Consider the following 22,500-nt stretch of genomic DNA (forward strand, 5'->3'; position numbering starts at 1 on the left):
TTTTATAATAATAAAAAAAAGTAAAAAAAAGTTTTTAATTCCCTTATGCATATAATAATCTATGGACTTTTTTTTCGTAATGAATTAGTTAGCAGGCGATTAGAAAAAAACTTTAATAAAAATAGCTAAACTATTTTACATTTGTTTAAAGCTAAATATTTCATTCAACGTTTTACTATTATACATTCCTTTAAAACTAAATTTAAATTTTAAAAATTTTATTTTAAGTCTATTAAAATTAAAATACTTTTTTATAAAACGATTTGTTTCTTTAAAAAATGTACAGTTCCAGTTAAATGCTTTTTTTTTTTTTACGAATTCTGATGGAAATCATTGCAGCAAAAATATTTTCTGCAACGATTTTTATTATACAATGAAGGCAAGCAAAATTTAAAAGATTGTGACCAAATTTTAACTCATTTAAAGTACAGGCACCCAAACATTGCTGCTGGTGGTATTAAATGACATCGTTTGTACACAATCTTAATGCACAAGTCTTCAAAACAATTCAGCACAGCCTTCACCATATCTTCATCTATTCCTGATGGAAGTTTTGGGACGCCAAAAAGTTTGGTAATACCTGCCCCTAATATAATTACAGGCAATCTGTCGACTTTATCAGTTCCTGTCAACTCTGGTAAAATTTTCCCATCCCAGTGAACCGTTAGTGGAATATCTCTCCATCAAGCCCCTTCTATCCTTCTCTCTCTGTGTCAATAAAAATGCATGAACTTCGATTTTTTTTTTCATTTCAAGAGCATTTAACATTTAATAATGTCAAAAAAGGTATCAAGGTTGTCTTTGAATTTTCTTTTCTTTTCAATCTTGGAGTAGGATCTACGAGAGCTCTCTATTTGAAAAGGCCTTTTAAATATTCGTTCTCTATTTTTAGAAATATATTTTAATCTGCACTGTTGGAATTTTGGAATTATTGGCCCAATATTCTGTAATTCTTTTAACAGCGAATTTCAAGTTTTCTTTTGTAGATTTTTTCTCGCATAATATGTTTAAAATCTTCAGAGTACATCACCTTTCGAAAGAAGCTTCATTTCACAAAACTTTTCAATTGGATGACCATTAAGATATATTTCAGTTTCTCTGTTAGTCTTTATATATGGTGGACAAGCAGCTATGGTTATTCTTGTTCACTAACTGTTTATTCTCTGTAATAAAAAACATGAAGTTCTGCTACTGCTATAAGTAATTAATAAATTGAATACTATTTAAGTAATTTTATTTTAAGATTGCTTTTGTAATTGGCACAACAAATTTGATTGAGAATAAGCAACAGATATAAACAAAAAAAATAAACAATTTAAAAACATGTTAAATAATTAAATAATGAAACTGTTGCACATATCCAGATCTGCAGTACAGGCTAGTTGTTGACTAGATTGTTGAAGAAGCTGCCAGATTAAATTAAGCTTCAAGTGCACTATCAAAATATTTTTATAATATCTAATAATCTAATAATTTTAATAAAATCACAATTATTTCATAAAAATATATATTTTTAAGCAGTGTGAATTTATGCAGTTGTCTATTATCAAATCTATGCAATTTTCATTATCGGCATACTGCAAACTTGTCATAAGGTGTGGCATTATTTGCTGTACAAAATTATTTTTATAATTTTTTTTTTCATTATATGAAATTATTTTATATTAAGACATTAAAAAGTTACATTTTTTTTTGTATGGTATAGTGGACTAATATATATATATATATATATATATGTACATATATGTATATATATATATATATATATATATATATATATATATATATATATATATATATATATATATATATATATATATATTTATATATATTTATATATATATATATATATATATATATATATATATATATATAATATATATATATATATATATATATATATAAATTTCTTACTATAATCTAGGAATAAACTTAGAAATAAAATTTAGTAAGAAATAAATTCACAACGAGCAAATCAAATAAAAGTTCTGGGGCTTATTTGGAAAGCAATAAACAAAAAGCAATTTGTAAATTTTGCAAAAAAAAAAAACATTTTTTTATATGCATTTAAATAATAAAAGTTTTTTTAAATGTATATTTCTTGATTTTAAATTTCTCTCTTTTAAAGTTTGGATCCATAAGTCATATGATTTCTGTTCTAAATTATAAAAAGACATTAAAAAAGTATAGGACTCCTGATAAAAGACTGTTCAACAAATATTTCAAAAGGTTTAGTGGCTGCAGATACGGCTATAAAATAAATAAAGCTTATAAATGCATTTTTGTTAATGGAATAATTTTTTTTCTGTTTCTGTATTCCATATAATATAGAATTGATGCCAATGCATCTATGCACCCCAAATTTTAATTTCCTGTAAGTTTGAACATTATATATTATAGGAATTTAATTTTAGTTTTTATATAACGTTATCATATGTATTTATTGTGATCTATGAGTGAGGATGAAGGGTTAGAAAAACAAAACTGTATTTCTTAACTTGAAGATGTTTTTCAGTCAAGTAATAAGAGAAGAAATTGAGATTTCCACATCTCAAACCATTCTCTAAATTAATAACAACAGATTTTATAAATCTTTTTATTAACACAGAAAACTGTTCAATACTCAATTACAAGCAAGTATCTGTTTCTATGATTTATTTGATAAAAAATCTAATGGCAATTAATTGACAATAAAATCTAATTTTTTTGCCATCATTTTTTTTACCCCTAAAAAATATACAAGAAGTATACAAGAAAATACAAGAAATATAAGTTTAATTTTTTTTTTGTTGATTAAATCTGCCTTAAACCAAACCCATCAGTTGATGTTCAGTCTAGCCTTATTTTAATATTATTTAAAAGTGGTGCAATCTGCAGACAATGTAGGGATAATTGAGGTAAATGCATTAGTATAGGTAGGTGTGTATATAGTATGCATATATGTATATAGTGGGCTTAAAGGTTATAATTAAGGAGGCCAAGAACAAAAGTATATGCTGAATAATAAAAACTCTTTTTTTTAACAGAAAATTTTTTTGTGGTTGGTGTATATAAAGTCCTGCAAAAGTTGTCTGGAATTTCAAACCAAATGCATTCTAACTGTGCAGTGCAATGCAAGTTTACTGGCAAAGAAGTTGTAATAATGCAAGGTGACCAAAAAGTTAAAGATGCAATATGGAACTAACCAAAGTCTGAATTGGAGGCTTGTATTAAAAGTCTAAATATGGCATTGAAATGGAACCTGAGTGGTGTTTCTACTAAAACTGATTCTCATAGTGTATTCAGTTAGTTAAAATCTGAATTGACTCATAATTAACCTGTGAATGTGCTGTGCTATATGAAATGTTAATTTGACAAAGGCCTAAAATGTTTAGAAAATTGGCAGAGGATTATCCCATAAATGTAAATGTTACATGGGTGCCAACTACTAAAAGTGTTTCTGATGAACTCACAAGAGTGCCAAAAAAATGAATAAAAACAAAGTTGCAATGTAAGAATGTGTGACCATTTTTAAGTATGATAATCAGCAGATTCGTTGATTTTATTAAATAGCATACATAGCAAGTTCAGATGAGTGTAGAGTTACTGTGTGTGTGTGCTGGTATAGATATTTACAAAGACACAGTAAAAAAAGTTGTTGTTAAATATGATGATAATTCCATTGATCCTAATGTAAATTGTTGGATAAAGGAAGTTTTGCTGTTAGTAAAGTATGGGAAAAATTAGCCTGCAATGTTGCTCATATTGAATCTTTGCTATATCTTATCTGTATCTTATCTTATATTGTGACCCAAACAGATACACGTTATGGACACCATTAAGCAATCAAAGTGCAGCAATAGTTATTCAATCATTAGAAACAATATAACGTCCTTCTGAACTTCTCTTAGATAATTCCAAGTCAATATTTTAAATAAATCCTCTGGATGGTTATAAAGCTGACAACAGTGAGATTGATGACAGTCAGGGAGTTTTGATCAAAATTATCTAACAGATATTGAGAAAGAGTTACAGCCCGTTAGATGCACTTGCTATGGAAGAAGAGTACATTCTAACTAAAAGTGTCATAATTATGTATAAGTTCATTATATATTTAATGGGAGTTTGAAAAAATCGAAAAGATAAAAACGTTTTATAATAAATAACAGAAGGTTTTTTTGTTTTACATTAATAGCAAACAAAGATTAATAGCAAACGAAGAAATATATTTAACTGTTATAAATATATTTATAATTTTAAGGATGTGGATCATTTGTTTTTGTTTCATTTATCTCTGAAAAAGGACAAAAGTTGTTAACCACTTTAAAAAATACATGTGGCATTATCATATTTTTCTCAAAGACAAATAAATAACATATATATTTTTAAATGAATATTTATTTATAAATTAGTATTTATAAAAATAATATTTATTTATAAATTAATATTTTATTACCACTTTTAGATATTTTTTGCTAATATTATTTTTTTTTGGTTTTAGATTTCAATAATAAAAGATGTTGATGAAGCATTCCTTGAAAGACTAATAAATTCAATGCCCCAAAAAATAACTGTAGAAGGAGCTGTTAATTTGTATTCAATTTTTTAATTTTTATTTGTCAATTTTTATTTAATTTAAAAAATTTTTTTAAGTTACAGTTATTGTTATTTATTTTTTATTAATTTGTTTTAACCAAAAATAAGTTCGAAAAAAAAACAAAAAACAAAGAATAATTCCAGTTTTTTAAATTTATTTTCACATTTTTTCTCACTTATTAAGTTACAAGCTGGTTATTCTTTTGTCATTTCTTTTAAAAAAATTTGAAAACTCTATACATAGCAAATTATTTGATCAAAACTCAAATTTTCGATTATTAAATCGAAAATTTGACCCTCACTGGTCATGTGACCTACTATTTGAAAGTACCCATGCTGGTCATGTGACCAACTATTTGAAAGTACCCATACTGGTCATGTGAGATGCACACCTACTATTTCTATTACTCAGCCTTTTTATATTTAGCAGTCACTTTGATATTGTAACAGCATTATCACTGTTTTATTTCTGGTATAAGACTTCATAGAAAATTAGTTTACATTAAAATGTTAACTTTATAAAACTTTATACAACGGAAATTGATTAAGTTAAGTAGTTACTTAAAAATGCAAATGATAAAAGTCCAAATTGATTGTTATCTTAAATAACGTGTTTTAAATAACTTATGCTTAATTATAAGCAAACTTTAAAAAATGAAAGAAATGTTAGCAACTACTTTTGCATATTATTATAGTTCCATTATTTGTCTTTAATAATTATTAATATTACAACTGCGTATTACAACTGGTTTTTTGTTATGTCCATACTTATGTCATATAAACATGGGAACAAAAATGCTCTAAAAAGTAACTAGCCCAAATGTGAGGGACTTAGTTTTTCCAATGAAAAAAAATTGCTTTCTTTAATAAGATTGAAATTTGTATATATATTTGAAATTTAATCAAAAAATCATCTGGCATTTTAAAGTTTTAAGTATTTAAAGTCTACAACTTTCAAAAGGAGGGGGCTGTAAATTTAAATTAGGTATAAATTCTAAACGAAATATTATTTTTCAATAAAATTTTAGAACCTCGAAGATGTTTCCACCTAGTTTAAGATATAATAATATATATTTTGAAAAATCAATTCCCCTCACAATTAAGCTATGTTGCTATCTTTTTCAGGTATTTTTAATTTCCAGACTCTAAACAGCGCAATTTTTTGGGAAAACATCTTTATATAACATAAGTATGGACATAAAAAAAAATTTGGAGTTTAGAACCTACCTGAAAGTTACATAACTCAAATATAAAAAAATCCTGAATCGGTCCCTGAATAGTCACATATATAACACTGTTTTTAGGGTGAAAAGATTTCCATAGCAACCACTTTATGGGCAAATAACAAAATTTAATTCAAAATAAATTTATAACTCGTATTTTCTTTTTTTTTAAATTATGGTTTTTACCAGATTTTTTGACATTTTAGACCACTGTACGGTTGCTCGAAATCCACATCACTCAGTTCATCCTTTAATTATAGAAAGAATAGCAGTCTTTCACAGGAAGACATTTGATTGCGTGTTTTTATATGACCAGGCAAATTACATTTTGCTTTGATGATTTTTTTTTTTTTTTTTTTTTTTCAAACATCTTCGCTTCCAACAAGACTGCAAGCAGCCACTAATTAAAGTTGGAAGTTACTGAAAGAGAAGAGATGAAGATTGTAGAGCAAGATAATGATTGACAGACGACTTAAACATTACGACGATGTGATAATGGTTGGAGGTTGGCTGCAAGAGCAGGTCCAACTATGTTTACTTGTCTAAAAGAGAAAGAGCATCATTAGAAGATCCGCTGCAGATATGGCAACAGTATTCCATACAAGGCCGTATTTGAGATTTATAGAGATAGAGAATAGAATCTGAAGTAAGAAAGTGACGAGCTCGATAAAGAGATGCAACCTTAGCAGATGCTAATTTTGCAACTGATTTGATATATGGTTTCCAAGAAAGATTGGAAGTTAGAGTTAATACTAGAAGATGAAGAGTAGGTGACTCATCGAGTACATCAATGTTCATAAATATAGGAAGATTTAAATTATTGCGATAAGGATTGGCTGAAAAAAATTGAGTTTTATCTGAATTAAAGTTCACCAGCCACTGTGTCTTCTTCTCACTTCTGCTGTAGCAGAAGTGAGATCCTTTTCAAGCTCAAATGTCCCTCCAAGCAATCACAGAGTGTTAGCTACTTATTATGACAAGAATAAATGGTAGTATCATTAGCGAACAATGCCACCTAAAATGTGAGAGTATCTTGAAAATCGTTTATGTAAATTAAAAAGAGTATATGGTCAAGGAGAAAACCTTGAGAAACCCCTAAAGTTACAGAATAAAAAGAAGAGTGCTGTTTATCAAGAACAACTTTTATTTTATGATTGGAAAGGAAGGATTTAATAATTTTAAAGGTGTTACCAGATACACCGTAAGAAGAAAGCTTATGAAAAAGACCAGCATGCCAAACTTTATCAAAAGCTTTTGAAATGTCAAGAGCAATGGCCTTAACCTCTCCACCTTTATCTAATGCACGATAAAACCTGTCAGTTATTACTGATAGCAAATCAGCTGTAGAACGAGAAGATCGAAATCCATATTGATGATCAGAAAGTGAGTTATTAGATTCAAGATGAGAAATTAAGTGTTTGTTAATTAAAGATTCAAAAACCTTGCTTATGATAGGAAGAAGACTTATGGGGCGGTAATTAGACGAATCAGATCACTCTCCTGAATTTTTGAAGATAGGAATAACAGATGCGGCTTTCCAGCAGGCTGGAAAACAAGACTCTGATAAGCACTTGTTGAATAGTTTTGAGAGTATAGACGACAGCTCCGGAGAACACTTCTGCAAGACAATAACAGGTATGTTGTCCGGGCCACAAGCTGTAGAAGAGTCTAGGCGGGAAATCACTTTAGATACAGATGCTGGAGTGATATGAATGTCAAGCAATGGATCAACCTGTTTGTTGGCAATATCAGGTAGAACGCAACTAGTGGAATCAAGAGATGATATTGATGAAAAGTTTTTAGCAAACAATTCGGCTTTGTCTTTAGGTGAGGTGACAAAGTCTGAACCATACAAGAGAGGTGGAATTATAGATTTGCCCTTATTATTGATATTATTAAAGATTCTCCAGAAGTCACGAGAGCCTAATTTTTGAGATGAGATACGAGATTTCATGACCTGAGAATAGCGGGTTTTGGCGTTAGACAAAACCTTTTTACAATTGTTTCTAGCAGTAAGAAACAGACGTCTGTTTTCTGGAGAATTGTTTTGCTGATAAATGTGGAAGTAACAGTTTCGATTGGCAATCGCAGCAGCACAGTGTGAGGAAAACCATGGAGGGAGTGAGGCTTGACCTGGAATCGTCGAGAGTGAATAAAAGATTCCATGCCAGCCTGAATCCACGAAGTTATGTAAGAAGCACATTTGTTGACAGGAAGACGAAAGATTTCTACCCAAGGGCCATCACGAAGAAAATCACGGTAAGAATCCCAGTCAGCTTTACTGTAGTTGTAAGAGGTTCGATAATAGGGGGATTCAGGTGATGAAGAAGAATTTGATATTAGTTTTAGAGAGATCAAACTGTGATCAGAAGAACCTAAGGGTGAATGTGGAGAAACTGAGCACTGACTAGGATCAGAAACAAGACATAAGTCGAGTAGAGAAAGTAGATGATTCGGGTTGTCAGGAAAGCGAGTTGGAAAGTTGACTATTTGAGTTTGGGATTGAGAAAGGCAAAAGTTGTGGCTTTAATGCCTGTAGAGTCACTGACACTAGAGCCAAGCCATTCAGAGTGGTGAGCATTAAAGTCACCGACAACAACTATATTAGCTGATGGATAAAGAGAGAGGGCTTGGTCAATCTGATCAGAAATAACGTCAAAAAGAGTGCAGTCTTGAGATGAAGGAGAGCAATATACAACAAAGAGAAAGGCAATAGAGTGAAGTGGTGCTAAACGAAAGCACATGAAAGAGTAGTCTGTGGATTCAAACTTAGTTTCACGACAAATTGGTGAATTCTTACGAATGTAAATGCCTAGGCTAAGCATGTGACTATTGGAGTCTTTATGAATTAGAGGAAGATAACCGTCAACACTAAGATCGCAAGATGAGACAGCCGAACTCATATTAGTCTCACAAAGAGCAAGTAGGTCTGGTGAACTTTGCAAGAGATAAGACTCAATAGAAGAAAAGTTACTGCAATAGAATCTGTGTACCCCTTAAGTCTTTGCCTAGGAGGCCTTCTACAAGACAGTAGCCAGGTGCATTTAATATCTGCCCAAGATGAGTATTTTTATCGAGACACCATCTCTAGCCTTTACTCAACCAAGAGCCCCAAGGCAGGGGGTGTTTTAAATCAGAGTTGGCATCTCCTAGCCTTTGCCTAAAAAGGCATATCCTACAAGGCAGCAGGACATGAAGCAGATTGTACTGGGTTACATGTTACCAGTGGCAGGATAACCTGATATGACTGGTAGCAGGATAACCTGATCTGACCCCGGCTATTTCAAAAAACATTTTTAAATTGTGCTGAATGAAAAATATTCTGAGTTTTACCTTAAGTGAAATAAACTACATCAAAAACTTCTTAACAAATGTTTTTATATTAACGAAATGGTTTTAAATAAAGTAACAGTTTACTGATAATGTTTTTTTTTAAAGTATAATTGACAGTTGTATATATTTTTTTAATTTATAAATTGTTTAAGTGTGCATTTTTTATAATAATTGTTATCAAAAAAAAAAAAAATTGTTTTGTTTTTATAAACGATGACATTCTACGACAATGAAAGTCTCTTTAAGGAATTTTAGTATAAGAATAATTAAAGTTAATACATTTAAAAAGATAAACAAAAATTTCCTTGAAAAAAAAGAAAGACGTGTTAGATAGCCATTTCAATTAAATAAATTTGATCCTAAATGTTTTTATATTATCGAAACTATTTTTAATGAAGCAACAAAACACTTCTAATGAATTACTTATATAATTCAGTCTTCTCCGTTTGAAATTTAATGTCAGCCCACAAAAAAGCGCTGGCAGGATGATCACTTTTAAGTTAGCCTGCGCGATTTAAAAATGTCTTTTTTTCCTGCTATTTAAATTAAAATAAAAATAGCGAAAATAATGCTTTAAATAATTACTAGTTAAAATAATTTAAAAAAAACTGGTATAAAAAACTTTTTTCATAAAAGTTGAACAAATGAACATAAAGGTTTTGTTGTAATTTAAAATAAAATGCTTTTATTTTTTTTGGCCAGCTGCTTTTTTTTGTGTGGTCATATAATTGCGCTGGCTAGATAGAGAAGACAGATAATTATGTATTTTTTATGATAAATGTTTATCTTTTGAAAAATATATAAAAAAAAAAAAAAGTACAAATTTAAAATAAAAAAGTGAAATGGTTTTTTAATGCGTAAATTAAACAGCTTCAGCATTTTAGTTTAATGAGTTTTGTTTTAGTTGGGTTATATATATATATATATATATATTTATTTTTTTGCTTTAGTTATGAATTTTTTTTATTTTCTTTTTTGTTAAGATTTTTTTTTTTTTAAAGTTTTTTTAAAGATAAATTTAAGTAAGTTGCGGTCGCACGTCTTCCTGTGAAACACTGGATTAGCTAACTTAAAATTGTTTACTTTTAGCAAGTTCTTTGACAATCTTTGTGACTGAGCACGCCACTGTGCATAGCTCTGATTAGAACTCATTCCTCTATCTTTAATTATACCAACATCATAAGGATTTAATGTGTAAATTTTTATCAAAGTTTTCAACCATCTTTAACTCAAAGTTCAGAGATTTTACCATGGAAGTGATGTAAAAGCCAATGCTCAAAATATTAAAAGCTTTTAAGTCTGGCATTCTGGTCTTTTTCTGGGCTTAAAAGCTCTTTTCAGTGTATTAGAAACAACTTTTAAAATCTTTGTTTTTTCAATTGTAGTTTTACAGTAAATGGGCAATATCTTTTTTCATTTTTAGTAACCTCTTTTTTTTAATCTATATTAATTGAACTCTTTTTATCAATTGAAAATTAGTATGTAAGCATGTTTTAAATAAAAAGTTGTAAAATATATTTGTTTATTTTATTTAGTATTCTTCATCATCTTCTTGATATAAAAATTTATCCCAAGTGTGACAAAATTGAACCACAGAAACAGTTAACAAAATTATCACAGGTATGTTTTTGTATATTAGTAACTGATTTTTATTGCAAGTTTTTATTGCTTGAGGTTAGCCCTTGATAACTACTCATTAACACTTATTTGTTATCTTTTTTATTGTTTTTAATATTACAAAGTTCTTCTTTAATACATTAAGTTTTATTTACTTGGTTCAAAAACCGCTTTTTTTGTCTAGTTTTTGTCATAATTTAGTAATACTTTTTTTTAAAAGATGACTTTTTATTATTTTTTTATTTTAAAAGATGACAAGTTTATATCTCAATAACTAGTTTTTCCTTCATTCATTCTTTTTTTTATTCCTTTTGGATCTTTTGTTTTTTTGAAGTTATATAAAAAAAATTTTATTATAATTGCATACAGTGATGTCATAGAGCGGGAACAGTCCAGAATGTCGTTTCAGTACTTTATATATATATATATATATATATATATATATATATATATATGTATATATATATATGTATATATATATATATATATATGTATATATATATATATATATATATATATATATATATATATATATATATATATATATATATATATATATATATATATATATATATATATATATATATATATATATATATATAAATTAGCAACCCTCAGAATTAGGGTTGGCATTCAGCAATTATGACCTAACTGCCGATCTGAAAGTATTTGAGGTCGGCAAAAAATTGCCGACCTCGTTTCTATGTTTTATGGTTTGACCTTTGTATCAAATAATTTTTGCCAACCTGATGCCGACCTCAAAAAGATTGAGGTCGGCAAATTATTCATTTTTCGGCAAAGACCTCATCAGGAAGCCTGATGAACCTACTGATGGAAAAACATGATGTTGAAGATAAAAATTAGATAAGTGTTTTTACAAATTTATTATTGCTCTGTTCTTTAAGAACATTGAACTCTCTATTTGTAGAATACACTAACATAATTTATATGTCATATATATATATATATATATATATATATATATATATATATATATATATATATATATATATATATATATATATATATATATATATATATATATATATATATATATATATATATATATATATATATTATTCAGCCGTTCCGGCACTTTTATTTTCAACATGACACCACTGGTTGCATGGTCCTTTGATTTAAAGTTATATTTAAAAAAATATTTGTTATAGTTGCATTGGTTTTTGGTTAAAGTTTTAAAAAAACTTTAACCAAAAACCAATTTTTTTTTTTTTTTTGGTTTTGGTTAAAGATTTATAAAAAAATTTTTTTTAAATTTTTTTTATAAATCTTGTTTCATTTAAAGCATAATGTGATGATAATACTATTTTTATAATATTTTCAATTTAAGGATATATTCATTTAATATAACTTAAATTTTCCATTTGAAATACATATGGCATGGTTTAATTATTTGTATGTAATTACCCACATATGGTGGATAAGCCGATCAAATAAATGATAAAAATAAACTATTTTTATATGATAAAAATAAACTATTACAGATTTTGAACCTTGCATTTATATTTTTTACTAACTTGACATTTAACTCATTTGTGCTATACAAGAGTGAATCCAAAATTCAATGATAGTGTGTGAAGGGTATCCCCTCCTGAGTGCTTGTTTGGTTCTGCATTGTTTTTACCCCCACCCCTCCCCCAGATAAATTTTTGTAAATGTATGTACAGGATTATGATTTTTGTAGTTGGCTTTTTTTACTTAAGTTGTTTTTTACTTAAGTTGTTTATTAAAGTTTTTATCTATGTTTTACAAAATTTATATTAAAATAAAACCAATTGATTATAAGTTAATAAACAATTTACAAGTTCATTAACCTCAGTTGACTACAAGTTCTTAAATTTCAGTTTATAAAAATCTAAAACACTATTTATTCACAATTCACAAACAAGTATATCGGTTGTATTAATTTCTGGGTGAATGTATGTAATTTAATAGGGTATCCATTGGTATTTTACCAAACAACTTTTTATAGACTGTTATGTTTATTACATAATCATAAAAGAAAGATTTAAATTATGTGAAACCAGTTCATTGTTTCTATTACTGTGCAATTTAGAAACCTGCTATAAATTTAATTAATTGGTTTTAAAACATAAGATGGTACAAATCCTATAACAGTCTTATATAAAAAAGTGAGTAACAGAATGGTTACAAGTATTCTTCCTATAGCAAAACACCAACCAAGTTACTGATAAAACTCTTTTTAGTTTTACTGTTTATTGGTATATCAGTTTAGGATTTTTTTGTGATTTTTTTAATACTCATTTTATAGCTATTTCATATTCATGCTCTGAAGTTGTAGATTTTACAGTTTTTTTTCATAACTTTGTTAATTTTTAAACAGCTTTGTTAATTTTTTTGTATTCCCTTAATAGCTCATTGACACAAATTTTTGTGTCAATAAGCTATTAAGGGAATACAAAAATTTGTGCTGCTAATTTTTTATTTAAGTGCTTTTTCGATTTTATTCATTGCTTGCAGATTACACATCATTTCAAAATGCTGTAACCATTTAATGTAACACTCATCTGCATTAAGGTTTTCAAAGTTAACACTCACCTGCATTAAGGTTTTCAAATAGTTAACACTCATCTGCATTAAGGTTTTCAAAGAGTTAACATTCACCTGCATTAAGGTTTTTAAAGAGCTTTTCCCAGTTAATTTTATCAAAGTAATTGTTCATATTAATGTAGTTTTCTTTATGATACATTTTTTGTATATGATTAAAAATTTTATTTGACAGGGTAATGTTAAAGCAAGAGTTAAGAATATGATGCCCATTTAATTCATTTTGAAGTGACTGGTGGTGTACATAATTGAAAATTCTTGAGTTTCTTTCTGTTATTACAAGATATAAAATTTATTTTTAAGATAAAATGTTTACTTAATTATATTTTACTTAAAAACTTTGGCATATAAATTCATTTCATGGTCACACACGAGCAGTGAACGTCTGAGGGAAAAATGAAGTACATTTAAATAGAGAAGAATTATTTTTTAAAAAAAGCTTATTTTGACAGTTGTCAAGACAAAAATAAAGATTAATAGAAGAATATTTAAAAATATACTCATATGATTACAAAATTTAGACAGGCAATACACCTAAACAATACTTACAATAAAAAAATTAAAAAAAAATTGTTTGCTTAATTATATTTTAGAACATAGAATTTATCTAAGCCATCTAAAATTTCTTTTTTTTCAGTTACTTTCCCAACATAATTTTTCTAATCAAATTGAAGAAAGTTAAATTTTTCTGTATAAGAAAGTACCAATTTTTTATTTAATATCATACTGTCAGATACTTTAATTGACCTCATAATACTTATGTTTTTGTCACTAACTCTAGTACAATAAATACATTCACACATAATTCTTCTTTTACCAATGTTTACAAAACACCAAATTTCTTCACGTAAGTTACTTTGAAGGGCAATTTTGAAATTTTAAAAGATTTTAAAATTTTAATAATATACACTTCACCACCTTTTCCAATGGCTTGATCTTTTATATATATATATCAAGTTGTCTGTCCACCATGTCTCGCCCACCATAGTTATGTGTGGCAATTTTCTCTCAATTTCAATTAACAGCTCATTATGTTTATTATTAAACAACATTTATGTAACAGTATTTTAAATAACTTTCTTTTATCTCATTTTTTTTTTAATATAAACTATTTTATTGTTTTTTTAATGTTGTCTATTGTTATTTTTTCTTAATATTATTAAACTTTTTTCTTATAATTTTATCATTTCTGATAGTGTAATAATACTCATTGTTCGTATTTTCAATGTTTTTTAATTTGAACTCTTCTCTTGACAATTTTGCTTGATATCTTACACTTTATGTCAAATCTGGATTTATAGGTATCTTTTCATATTCTTTTGAATCTCTTAATTCTTAAGATTTTTTGAGGATCAAATTTCTCTCGTTTTTATCATTTGATACAACAACAAAAGCTTGCTTATCAATAGTATTAGATTTAAGCTTAATAATATTTGACACATTCATTCTGAGGTTTAGTTTAAAAAAAATCTTTTTTGATCAAGATACTATTTTCTTTATTTGCTTTCTGTTTGTTTTTGAGTTATTAAACCAAAAGTAATTATTATTTTCTCCTTTCCATGTTCTTTTGTTTCGTTGGGAACATTATTATTCATTTTCACTTGCTCTGGTAGTTGTTTTTAACAATATGATTCTTTAAAATAATAACCCCTGGTCAAGTTATCTTTCTCTATTTGTTCTACTCTTCTATCTCTTAATTATTTACTGTTAATTGCTCAATTATCATTTTCAAATCTTTTGAAAGGAACTAATTGTTCCTGTTGCGTTCTTTAAGTATTAAATTCTGTTGAATGAACATTTATCATTGTGATTGATATGGCGTAAAGCAGATGTAAATTTAAATATTTAAATTTTAAATCTTATTATCAATTCTTTTTAAATATGTGAAAAAGTGAAATACTTGTCAGATAAATTTTTTTGGCATTTGTTTATTTAAAAAGTACAAAGTCTTAACATGTATATACCTACACTTATTAAAAAAATAAAATTAAAATTTTTGTTTTTAAGTTTTTATTTAATAATTTTAAAATTTTAATATATGTATATATATATATATATATATATATATATATATATATATATATATATATATATATATATATATATATATATATATATATATATATATATATATATATATATATATATATATATATATATATATATATATATATATATATATATAGTTATTATATATGAAATAATAATAAAATAAAAGTTTAAATTTTTATTTGTATCAGAGTAACAGTTGTATCCAAAGTCCACAGGCAATCTGTACTACATCGTCAGCAACAGAATACAACAGGCAATCAATACAGAAACTCCAAAACATGTTTAGCTTTGTATGTATATAATTATCTAAAATTGTTGTTTTTTCATTTTTTTAATAATTTTTTTAAATGGCATTTATTCAGTTTTTCAAATAAATACTGTTTTAAAGCTTCCACATATTAATAAACGACTATAATAAAATCTTTTTAGCATTTCCCATATTTTTTACACTTTGATTTAGATCTTATATAATTTTAATAGTGTTTTTATGTAAACTAATTCATAACTAATTAATACACTACATTTCAGAATTGGTTATTTTTGTTAATTTGTTTATTCATTTTAATATTTTTTAACAGTAACTTACTCAGTATTACATTTAAATTGATTAGAGATAAAGTGCAAAATTGATAATTTATAATTTACACATTGTTGGTTGTTCAAATATTTACTTTTACTGAACTTAACATTATCATCACTTTTTTGAACATTATACTTAAGTACTATTAAATGTCCATGTCTATAAACAAGTAATTATGATATTACCAATATTGCAGGCCTCCCACATGTACTGAAATTGCTTAAATTCCTGATTTTTAAAAATCTGTTCTGAAATGTTCTAAATTGTCATAACTTATCCTGAATATCCTGAAGTTTTAAATAACATATTTTAATATGCTTGGGCTAGACACATTCATTAAGAATGCAAGGTAAGCCACCCTCAGTCTTATCATTCTCATTAAAAGGCCATAATCACTGTTTTATTGGAAGGTTCATATTGGTTCATATTATTCATATTGGTTCATATTGTTCATATTATATATATCATATTGGGAAAATTAATGGATAAACAAGACAATAAATTTATGACTGCAAAAATAGTAACAGTCAAAACTTACATAATTTAACTTATTGTTTAAACACAAGTAAATTAAAGATAAAGTTAAAATAATAATCTGGTTCTGAAATTGTTGATAAATGGAATGATTCAACAAAAGTGACATACTAACACATGGCTTTGCGTTCCATATATGCTCTGTACAGGGTGGATGCTCGAAATCCGGACTTTTTTGACACAAAATAAAAATTACAATAAAAGTATTAGTTTCGAAACTATATTTCTGAAATTTTAAACAGTAATGTGCACATATAAGAGCTTTCATTTCACTCAATCCAGCTGCCTTTAGCTTCAATGACTTGCTCGATACGCTTCCTGAACCTGGAGCAGGCATGCTCCACCTCATCGGCCAACATGTTGGCAGCTGCAGTAGTAATTGCTCGCTTTAGAGATTCAACAGTGTTGTGACTTGATTTATTGGTCTCACGTTCCAAAGTGCCCCAGACATAATAGTCCAATGGATTGAGATCTGGTGAGTTTGGAGGCCAAAAGAGCTTCGACCAGAACATAGGGAGATTCTCTTCAAGCCAACCCTGTACCAAATTGGAGGTATGAGCAGGAGTTGAGTCTTGCTGAAACACATATGGCCAACCATTGGAACACTTGTCCATCCAAGGTTTCACCACCTTAATCAGAAGGTCCAAGTAGACTTCTTTGTTGACATTTTGGCCCTTCTGGAAGAAGTTTGGTGGGATGACATGGCCTTTGCTGGAAACAGACATAAAGACATAGACAGAGGCTGGAAATTTTGTCTGACCAATCATTGGGACATCTTCTGGGTCTTGAGCCAACCATCTGTCATTTCCTCTGTTCACTTTGGCATCCACAGTAAAAATTTTTTCATCGCTGAAAAAACAAAGTTTACCTGCAGCTTCATGTTTTATTGATGCTAAAAAAACGGAACACTTAGCCACTCTCTTCTCCTTCATTGAAGCAGACAGCATCTGCCTGACTTTCAGGACATAGGACTTGTACCTAAGGTCATCACAGATCACTTTTCTTATGGTGTAATGAGACACATTCATATCTTTGCTCAGTTTCCTGATGGAGGTGCTGGGGTTTTTGTTGATCGACTTCTGTACTCTGCTGATGAAGGCCTTATTCCTGATTGGTTTGTGAGCAGTCTTTTCTTTTCGTTCAACAGACTCTGAACCATCATTAAACGTCTTTGCAATATCATAAACTGTGCTTTTTGGGAAGCCAAACCATTTTATAATCTCTGGGACAGAGTGCCCGGTGCGGAGGGACTCAACCACTGCAACTCTACGGTCATATTCCTTTGACATGATGTGGTAAATTTGCAATTTTATTTTTTTTCCCGAGAGTACAATGTTTGTTTTGATTAATCTTTGAATTTCGCAACATAGAATTTAAAGACAAAAAAATGCTGGCAAATTTAAAATTGTCCGGATTTCGAGCATCCACCCTGTATTTCTTTATGATTGTAGATCTGGGAATAAATACTTTATATTATATTTTTATGAAACCACTCAACAAGTAAAGAAGCAAATGAACATTTATCTTGCTTGTTGGTCCCAAATATGGAATTGAATTGTGGTTATATATATAGACTCTGCTTTTCTAAGCCATGCTACGGCTGATCATATGGTATCTGTTGTTCTTAAAGTTTTTTGATGAGTAAAATCTTCATTCTAAATATTTATTACAATGTTCTATGAATGAAATCCTGGGTGTTCAGAAATATATTAATCTCTCATTGTAAATTCAGCTCTCACACTATCTCATGCTAGTTCCCACCCTGAACAAGGTTTTTCTGTCAATAATGCTTTACTAACTAATGATAGGTTATCTGTCTCAAAAAATACCATTATTACATTAAGAATAATAAAGGCAGTAATTGACATTTGTCTGTTTTTGAGTTTCCTATAACTAAAGAGCTTATTAATGCTGCTACAAAAGCAAACCTTGAATACCTAATTATTCCTGAGGATAAATGAGGAAAAGATGTGCTAGAAGATGAAAAAAAGAAGAATACTTCAGGAGTCATAAGAAATAAAAAAAGAAAGAAAAAGACTAAAAAAAATCAGTTATGCAGAAACTGTATGCACAGAAAAAAATAGAAAATGAATTAATAATGAATTGAAAAAAAATTGTATGAAACAAATTGTTTACAACTACCTGAAAAAAAAGTTTAACATACTTAAGATGTAACCTTATTTTTTTTAATTAAAATAGTTCCACTTATTAATGCTAACATAAATAGTTAAAACTTATCTATAATATATTTTTCATTTTTCTTCCAGATAGAGTCATTGTTCTTTAAGAAGACTAACTATGGTGCAATAAATTTAAATTTTATTTTAAATTTTGTTTTGTGAAAATTTTAAATTTTTGTGAAAGTTGATTTTAATTGTTGTTTTTTGTTTTGTGTAAATTACTTATCATTAATTATAATTGTTTTGATTTTTTTGTTACATATAAAATAAAACAGGTGAGATAAGAGAGGAGGGATCAGTTTAACAAAAAAGTCTAATGTATTTCAAACAATGTCCTAAAATTATCCTAAAATTCAAAAAAAAATTGTCCAAAAATTTAAAAACACTATTTGAAAGGCCTGAGTATTACATATATGTTTTTCATTCTAAAGAAAATCTTTTAGTAATAAAAAGTTTTTGTAAAAAAAATTTCTATTAAACGCCAACAAATAAATAATAAAAAAATAAAAAACCTATTGATGATCAAGAACTTTAAAGTTCACACTTTTTATAGGCTTTTAAATAAATTATTATTAAGTTATTTTATTTAAAATTTATTCACATTTTTTAAAAATAAAATAATCTTAAATAATGATATGTAAAAAAGAATTAATAAAATAAATAAGCTTGATTTCCAATAATAAAATCCAATGTAAAAGTTTAAGAAAAGTTTTACAAATTTTTTGATTAATGTTGAAAAAGTTATTACTAGCAAAACATCAAAAATACCATTGCTAGAATAACATTTTCAGTACCCAATTAACAAAAAATAAATCAAGTTTTGGAATAGCTTCAAGTTTAAAAAGTTGCTTATAATTCAATTTAGTACATTTTATATTGAGCTTCTAAATGTTAGTTGACATTGGTAATTGTTCCTATCCCAAGTTTATTGGTTAAACATCTTATTGATAACTATTATGATATAATTGCTTAGAGTCTTTGTTTTAGTCAATATTTAAGACAGATAAAGCATAAGTCTTATTTTAGTCAATGTTGTTGCTCAATATTTAAGACAGCTTTAAACTTTTGCCATGCTATTCTTTTTAAAGTTCCTCCTACCCCATCAATAGCTCCTTTTCCGTGGGCTGTAGCAAGAAAAATCCACTTGAAAGTTGGAATATTAAGAGTTGCTTGACAATACTTTAGGAATTTTACCATAAAGTGGTTTTTAAATTGAGAAGATCACTCCAAAACGTTACTTTGTGTTTATTGAATTGGTTGCATAAGCCTTTACAGAATATATAACAAATCTTTTGCATCCCTCAAAGATAAAAATAAAAGATGTAAAAATTAATCTGTTTGTTGAATCGTTTATACCTTACCTTAAAAGTAATAAAATAATTTAATACCTGTAAAGTTAATTCAAGGAAAATACCGATGCATGTTTTGCTATGATCATTTTTATCTGTTAAATAAGCAACCATATTTTTCAAATCTTTACCATAAACAGTAACAGTGAAGGTTGTTATTTGAGATTGACTCCAATAAGCACTTTGAACTTGTTCTTGATGAATACAGCAATAGTTTTGGCTAAAATCAAAGTGTATTAATAATTTACAATCCATAATATTATCTATTTAGTGGCGAAAAACAGACCTTTCGAGGCATTTAATTAAATGCTGAATTCGAAATTGAGGTAGCATTTTCAAAAACTCTGTATATGTTGCATACAAAGAATGTTTGATCAATCCCTGCTGTAGACGATTTTTAAACTTGTCTTTGTACCAATTTATGTAACTGACTTCAATGCATATTTCATTTTACTCTTTGGATGGTGGTAGCATTTGGTTGTTAGGACAGTTAACTCAAAAACTACATTATAGTAAGAGGCAATCTGGAGTGAGAGGGCTGTAATGAATCCATTTGTTTACCTAGTTTGTGAGGATAAACTTTGCATATATTAACAAAATTTTCATGAATTAGACAACTGCAGGTTTTGAGAGGCGTCTCTAAATATGTGAGTATTTGAGCTGGATGAAGTGCACAAAATTTGGAAAATTTTATCTCGCTACCAAATTCTTCTGCGTACAGGGTAGAGCTGTTAACCTGAATATTTCGTACAAATCCTGAAAAATAAAATTCTTTCGAAAGGGCATTGAGAATCAGGAATTTTTTTTTTCGTACCGAATTTTACGAAACAAAAAAAACCGTCGATGTTCATTTCGCAAATGCTAAATACGAAATGTAGCCTTTAGTAAGTTGGATTACGAAATAAAACTATTTTGCTACATGCGAAAGTAGTGCTTGCGGAAGTTGCACTTGCGAAAGGAGCTCTTTCGCTAAACAACGCTTCGAAGTCTATAAAAAAAATTTGTTGGTCTAACGGATGTAATTGTGAAAAATAAAATTTTTATATACCAAAATGTTTATAATAAAATTTTATTTTCAGTATTGCAACATATGAACATTTTAAGATTTTATTTTTTACAATAATGATAAAAAACCAAGTTTCTTTCGAAACGAAACTCTTTCGCACCGCAACTAGTGAAACAGTACTTATTGGAATAAAACTTATAAAATGCGGCATAATAAATATATTTAATTACATTTTATGAATCAAATATGTATAATTAACTAAGTAATTAAAATACTTATTTTTTATATGATATTGATAAGTTTCAGTTTTAAACTTCTATAAAGGAATCAAAACTTTCATAAAATATACTTTTTAGAAAGTCATTAAATGAATAAGAATTAAATAATGAAGATAACTTGAACAACGTTAACATACGAATGCAATTGCGAAATCGGGAAACAATTTTTTTTTTTTTTTTTTAAACATCTTCGCTTCCAACAAGGCTGCAAGCAGCCATTAATTAAAGTTGGAAGTTACTGTAAGAGAAAAGATGAAGGTTGTAGAGCAAGATAACGATTGACGGACAATTTAAAAGATTGCAAATTATATGAATCAGGAAAGCAAAATGAAGGAAGCGAATTCCAAAGAACTGATGTTCGAGGAAAAAAACTAGACTAATAAGCGATTTTAGAGCACTTAGGAACAATCACAGAAAAAGGATGACACTTAATTGAATGACGAGTAACACAAGAATGAATTTTAGTAGATGGCACAAGAGACGCTAGCTCTTTAGAGCAGTGCCCATTATAGTATTTGTAGAAAAGAGAAAGAGAAGCAACATTACGACAATGTGATAATGGTTGAAGGTTGGCTGCAAGAGCAGGTCCAACTATGTTTACAATGCGTTTTTGCACCTTGTCTAAAAGAGAAAGGGCATCATTAGAAGATCCGCCCCAGATATGGCAACAGTATTCCATACAAGGCCGGATTTGAGATTTATAGAGATAGAGAATAGAATCCAGAGTAAGAAAGTGGCGAGCTCGATAAAGAGATGCAACCTTAGCAGATGCTAATTTTGCAACCGATTTGATATATGGTTTCCAAGAAAGATTGGAAGTAAGAGTTAATCCTAGAAGATGAAGAGTAGGTGACTCATCGAGTACATCAACGTTCATAAATATAGGAAGATCTAAATTATTACAATAACGATTGGCTGAAAAAAATTGAGTTTTATCTGAATTAAAGTTCACCAGCCACTGTGAGCCCCATGCTGTAGCAGAAGTGAGATCCTTTTCAAGCTCAAATGCCCCCTCCAGGCAATCAGAGGGTGTTGGTTTCTTATCACGACAAGAATAAATGGTAGTATCATCAGCAAACAATGCCACCTTAGATGTGAGAATATCTGGAAGATCGTTTATGTAAATTAAAAAGAGTATAGGGCCAAGGATAGAACGTTGAGGAACCTCAAAAGTTACAGAATAA

At 28.1% G+C, this 22,500-nt stretch overlaps 1 protein-coding gene across 1 annotated transcript in view; it reads left to right on the forward strand.

Moving 5' to 3' along the window:
• The window catches only part of LOC105845510 (E3 ubiquitin-protein ligase RNF216), a 91,126-nt gene that overhangs the window by 10,425 nt on the left and 58,201 nt on the right, over window positions 1-22,500 (forward strand). The window contains exons 2-4 of the mRNA XM_065803866.1: window positions 4,481-4,572; window positions 10,667-10,751; window positions 15,578-15,679. Coding sequence (XP_065659938.1) covers window positions 4,481-4,572; window positions 10,667-10,751; window positions 15,578-15,679 — 279 coding nt within the window. The remainder of the gene's footprint in view (window positions 1-4,480; window positions 4,573-10,666; window positions 10,752-15,577; window positions 15,680-22,500) is intronic.

The sequence above is a fragment of the Hydra vulgaris genome, chromosome 08, assembly GCF_038396675.1.
Source record: "Hydra vulgaris chromosome 08, alternate assembly HydraT2T_AEP".
Lineage (NCBI taxonomy): Eukaryota > Metazoa > Cnidaria > Hydrozoa > Anthoathecata > Hydridae > Hydra > Hydra vulgaris.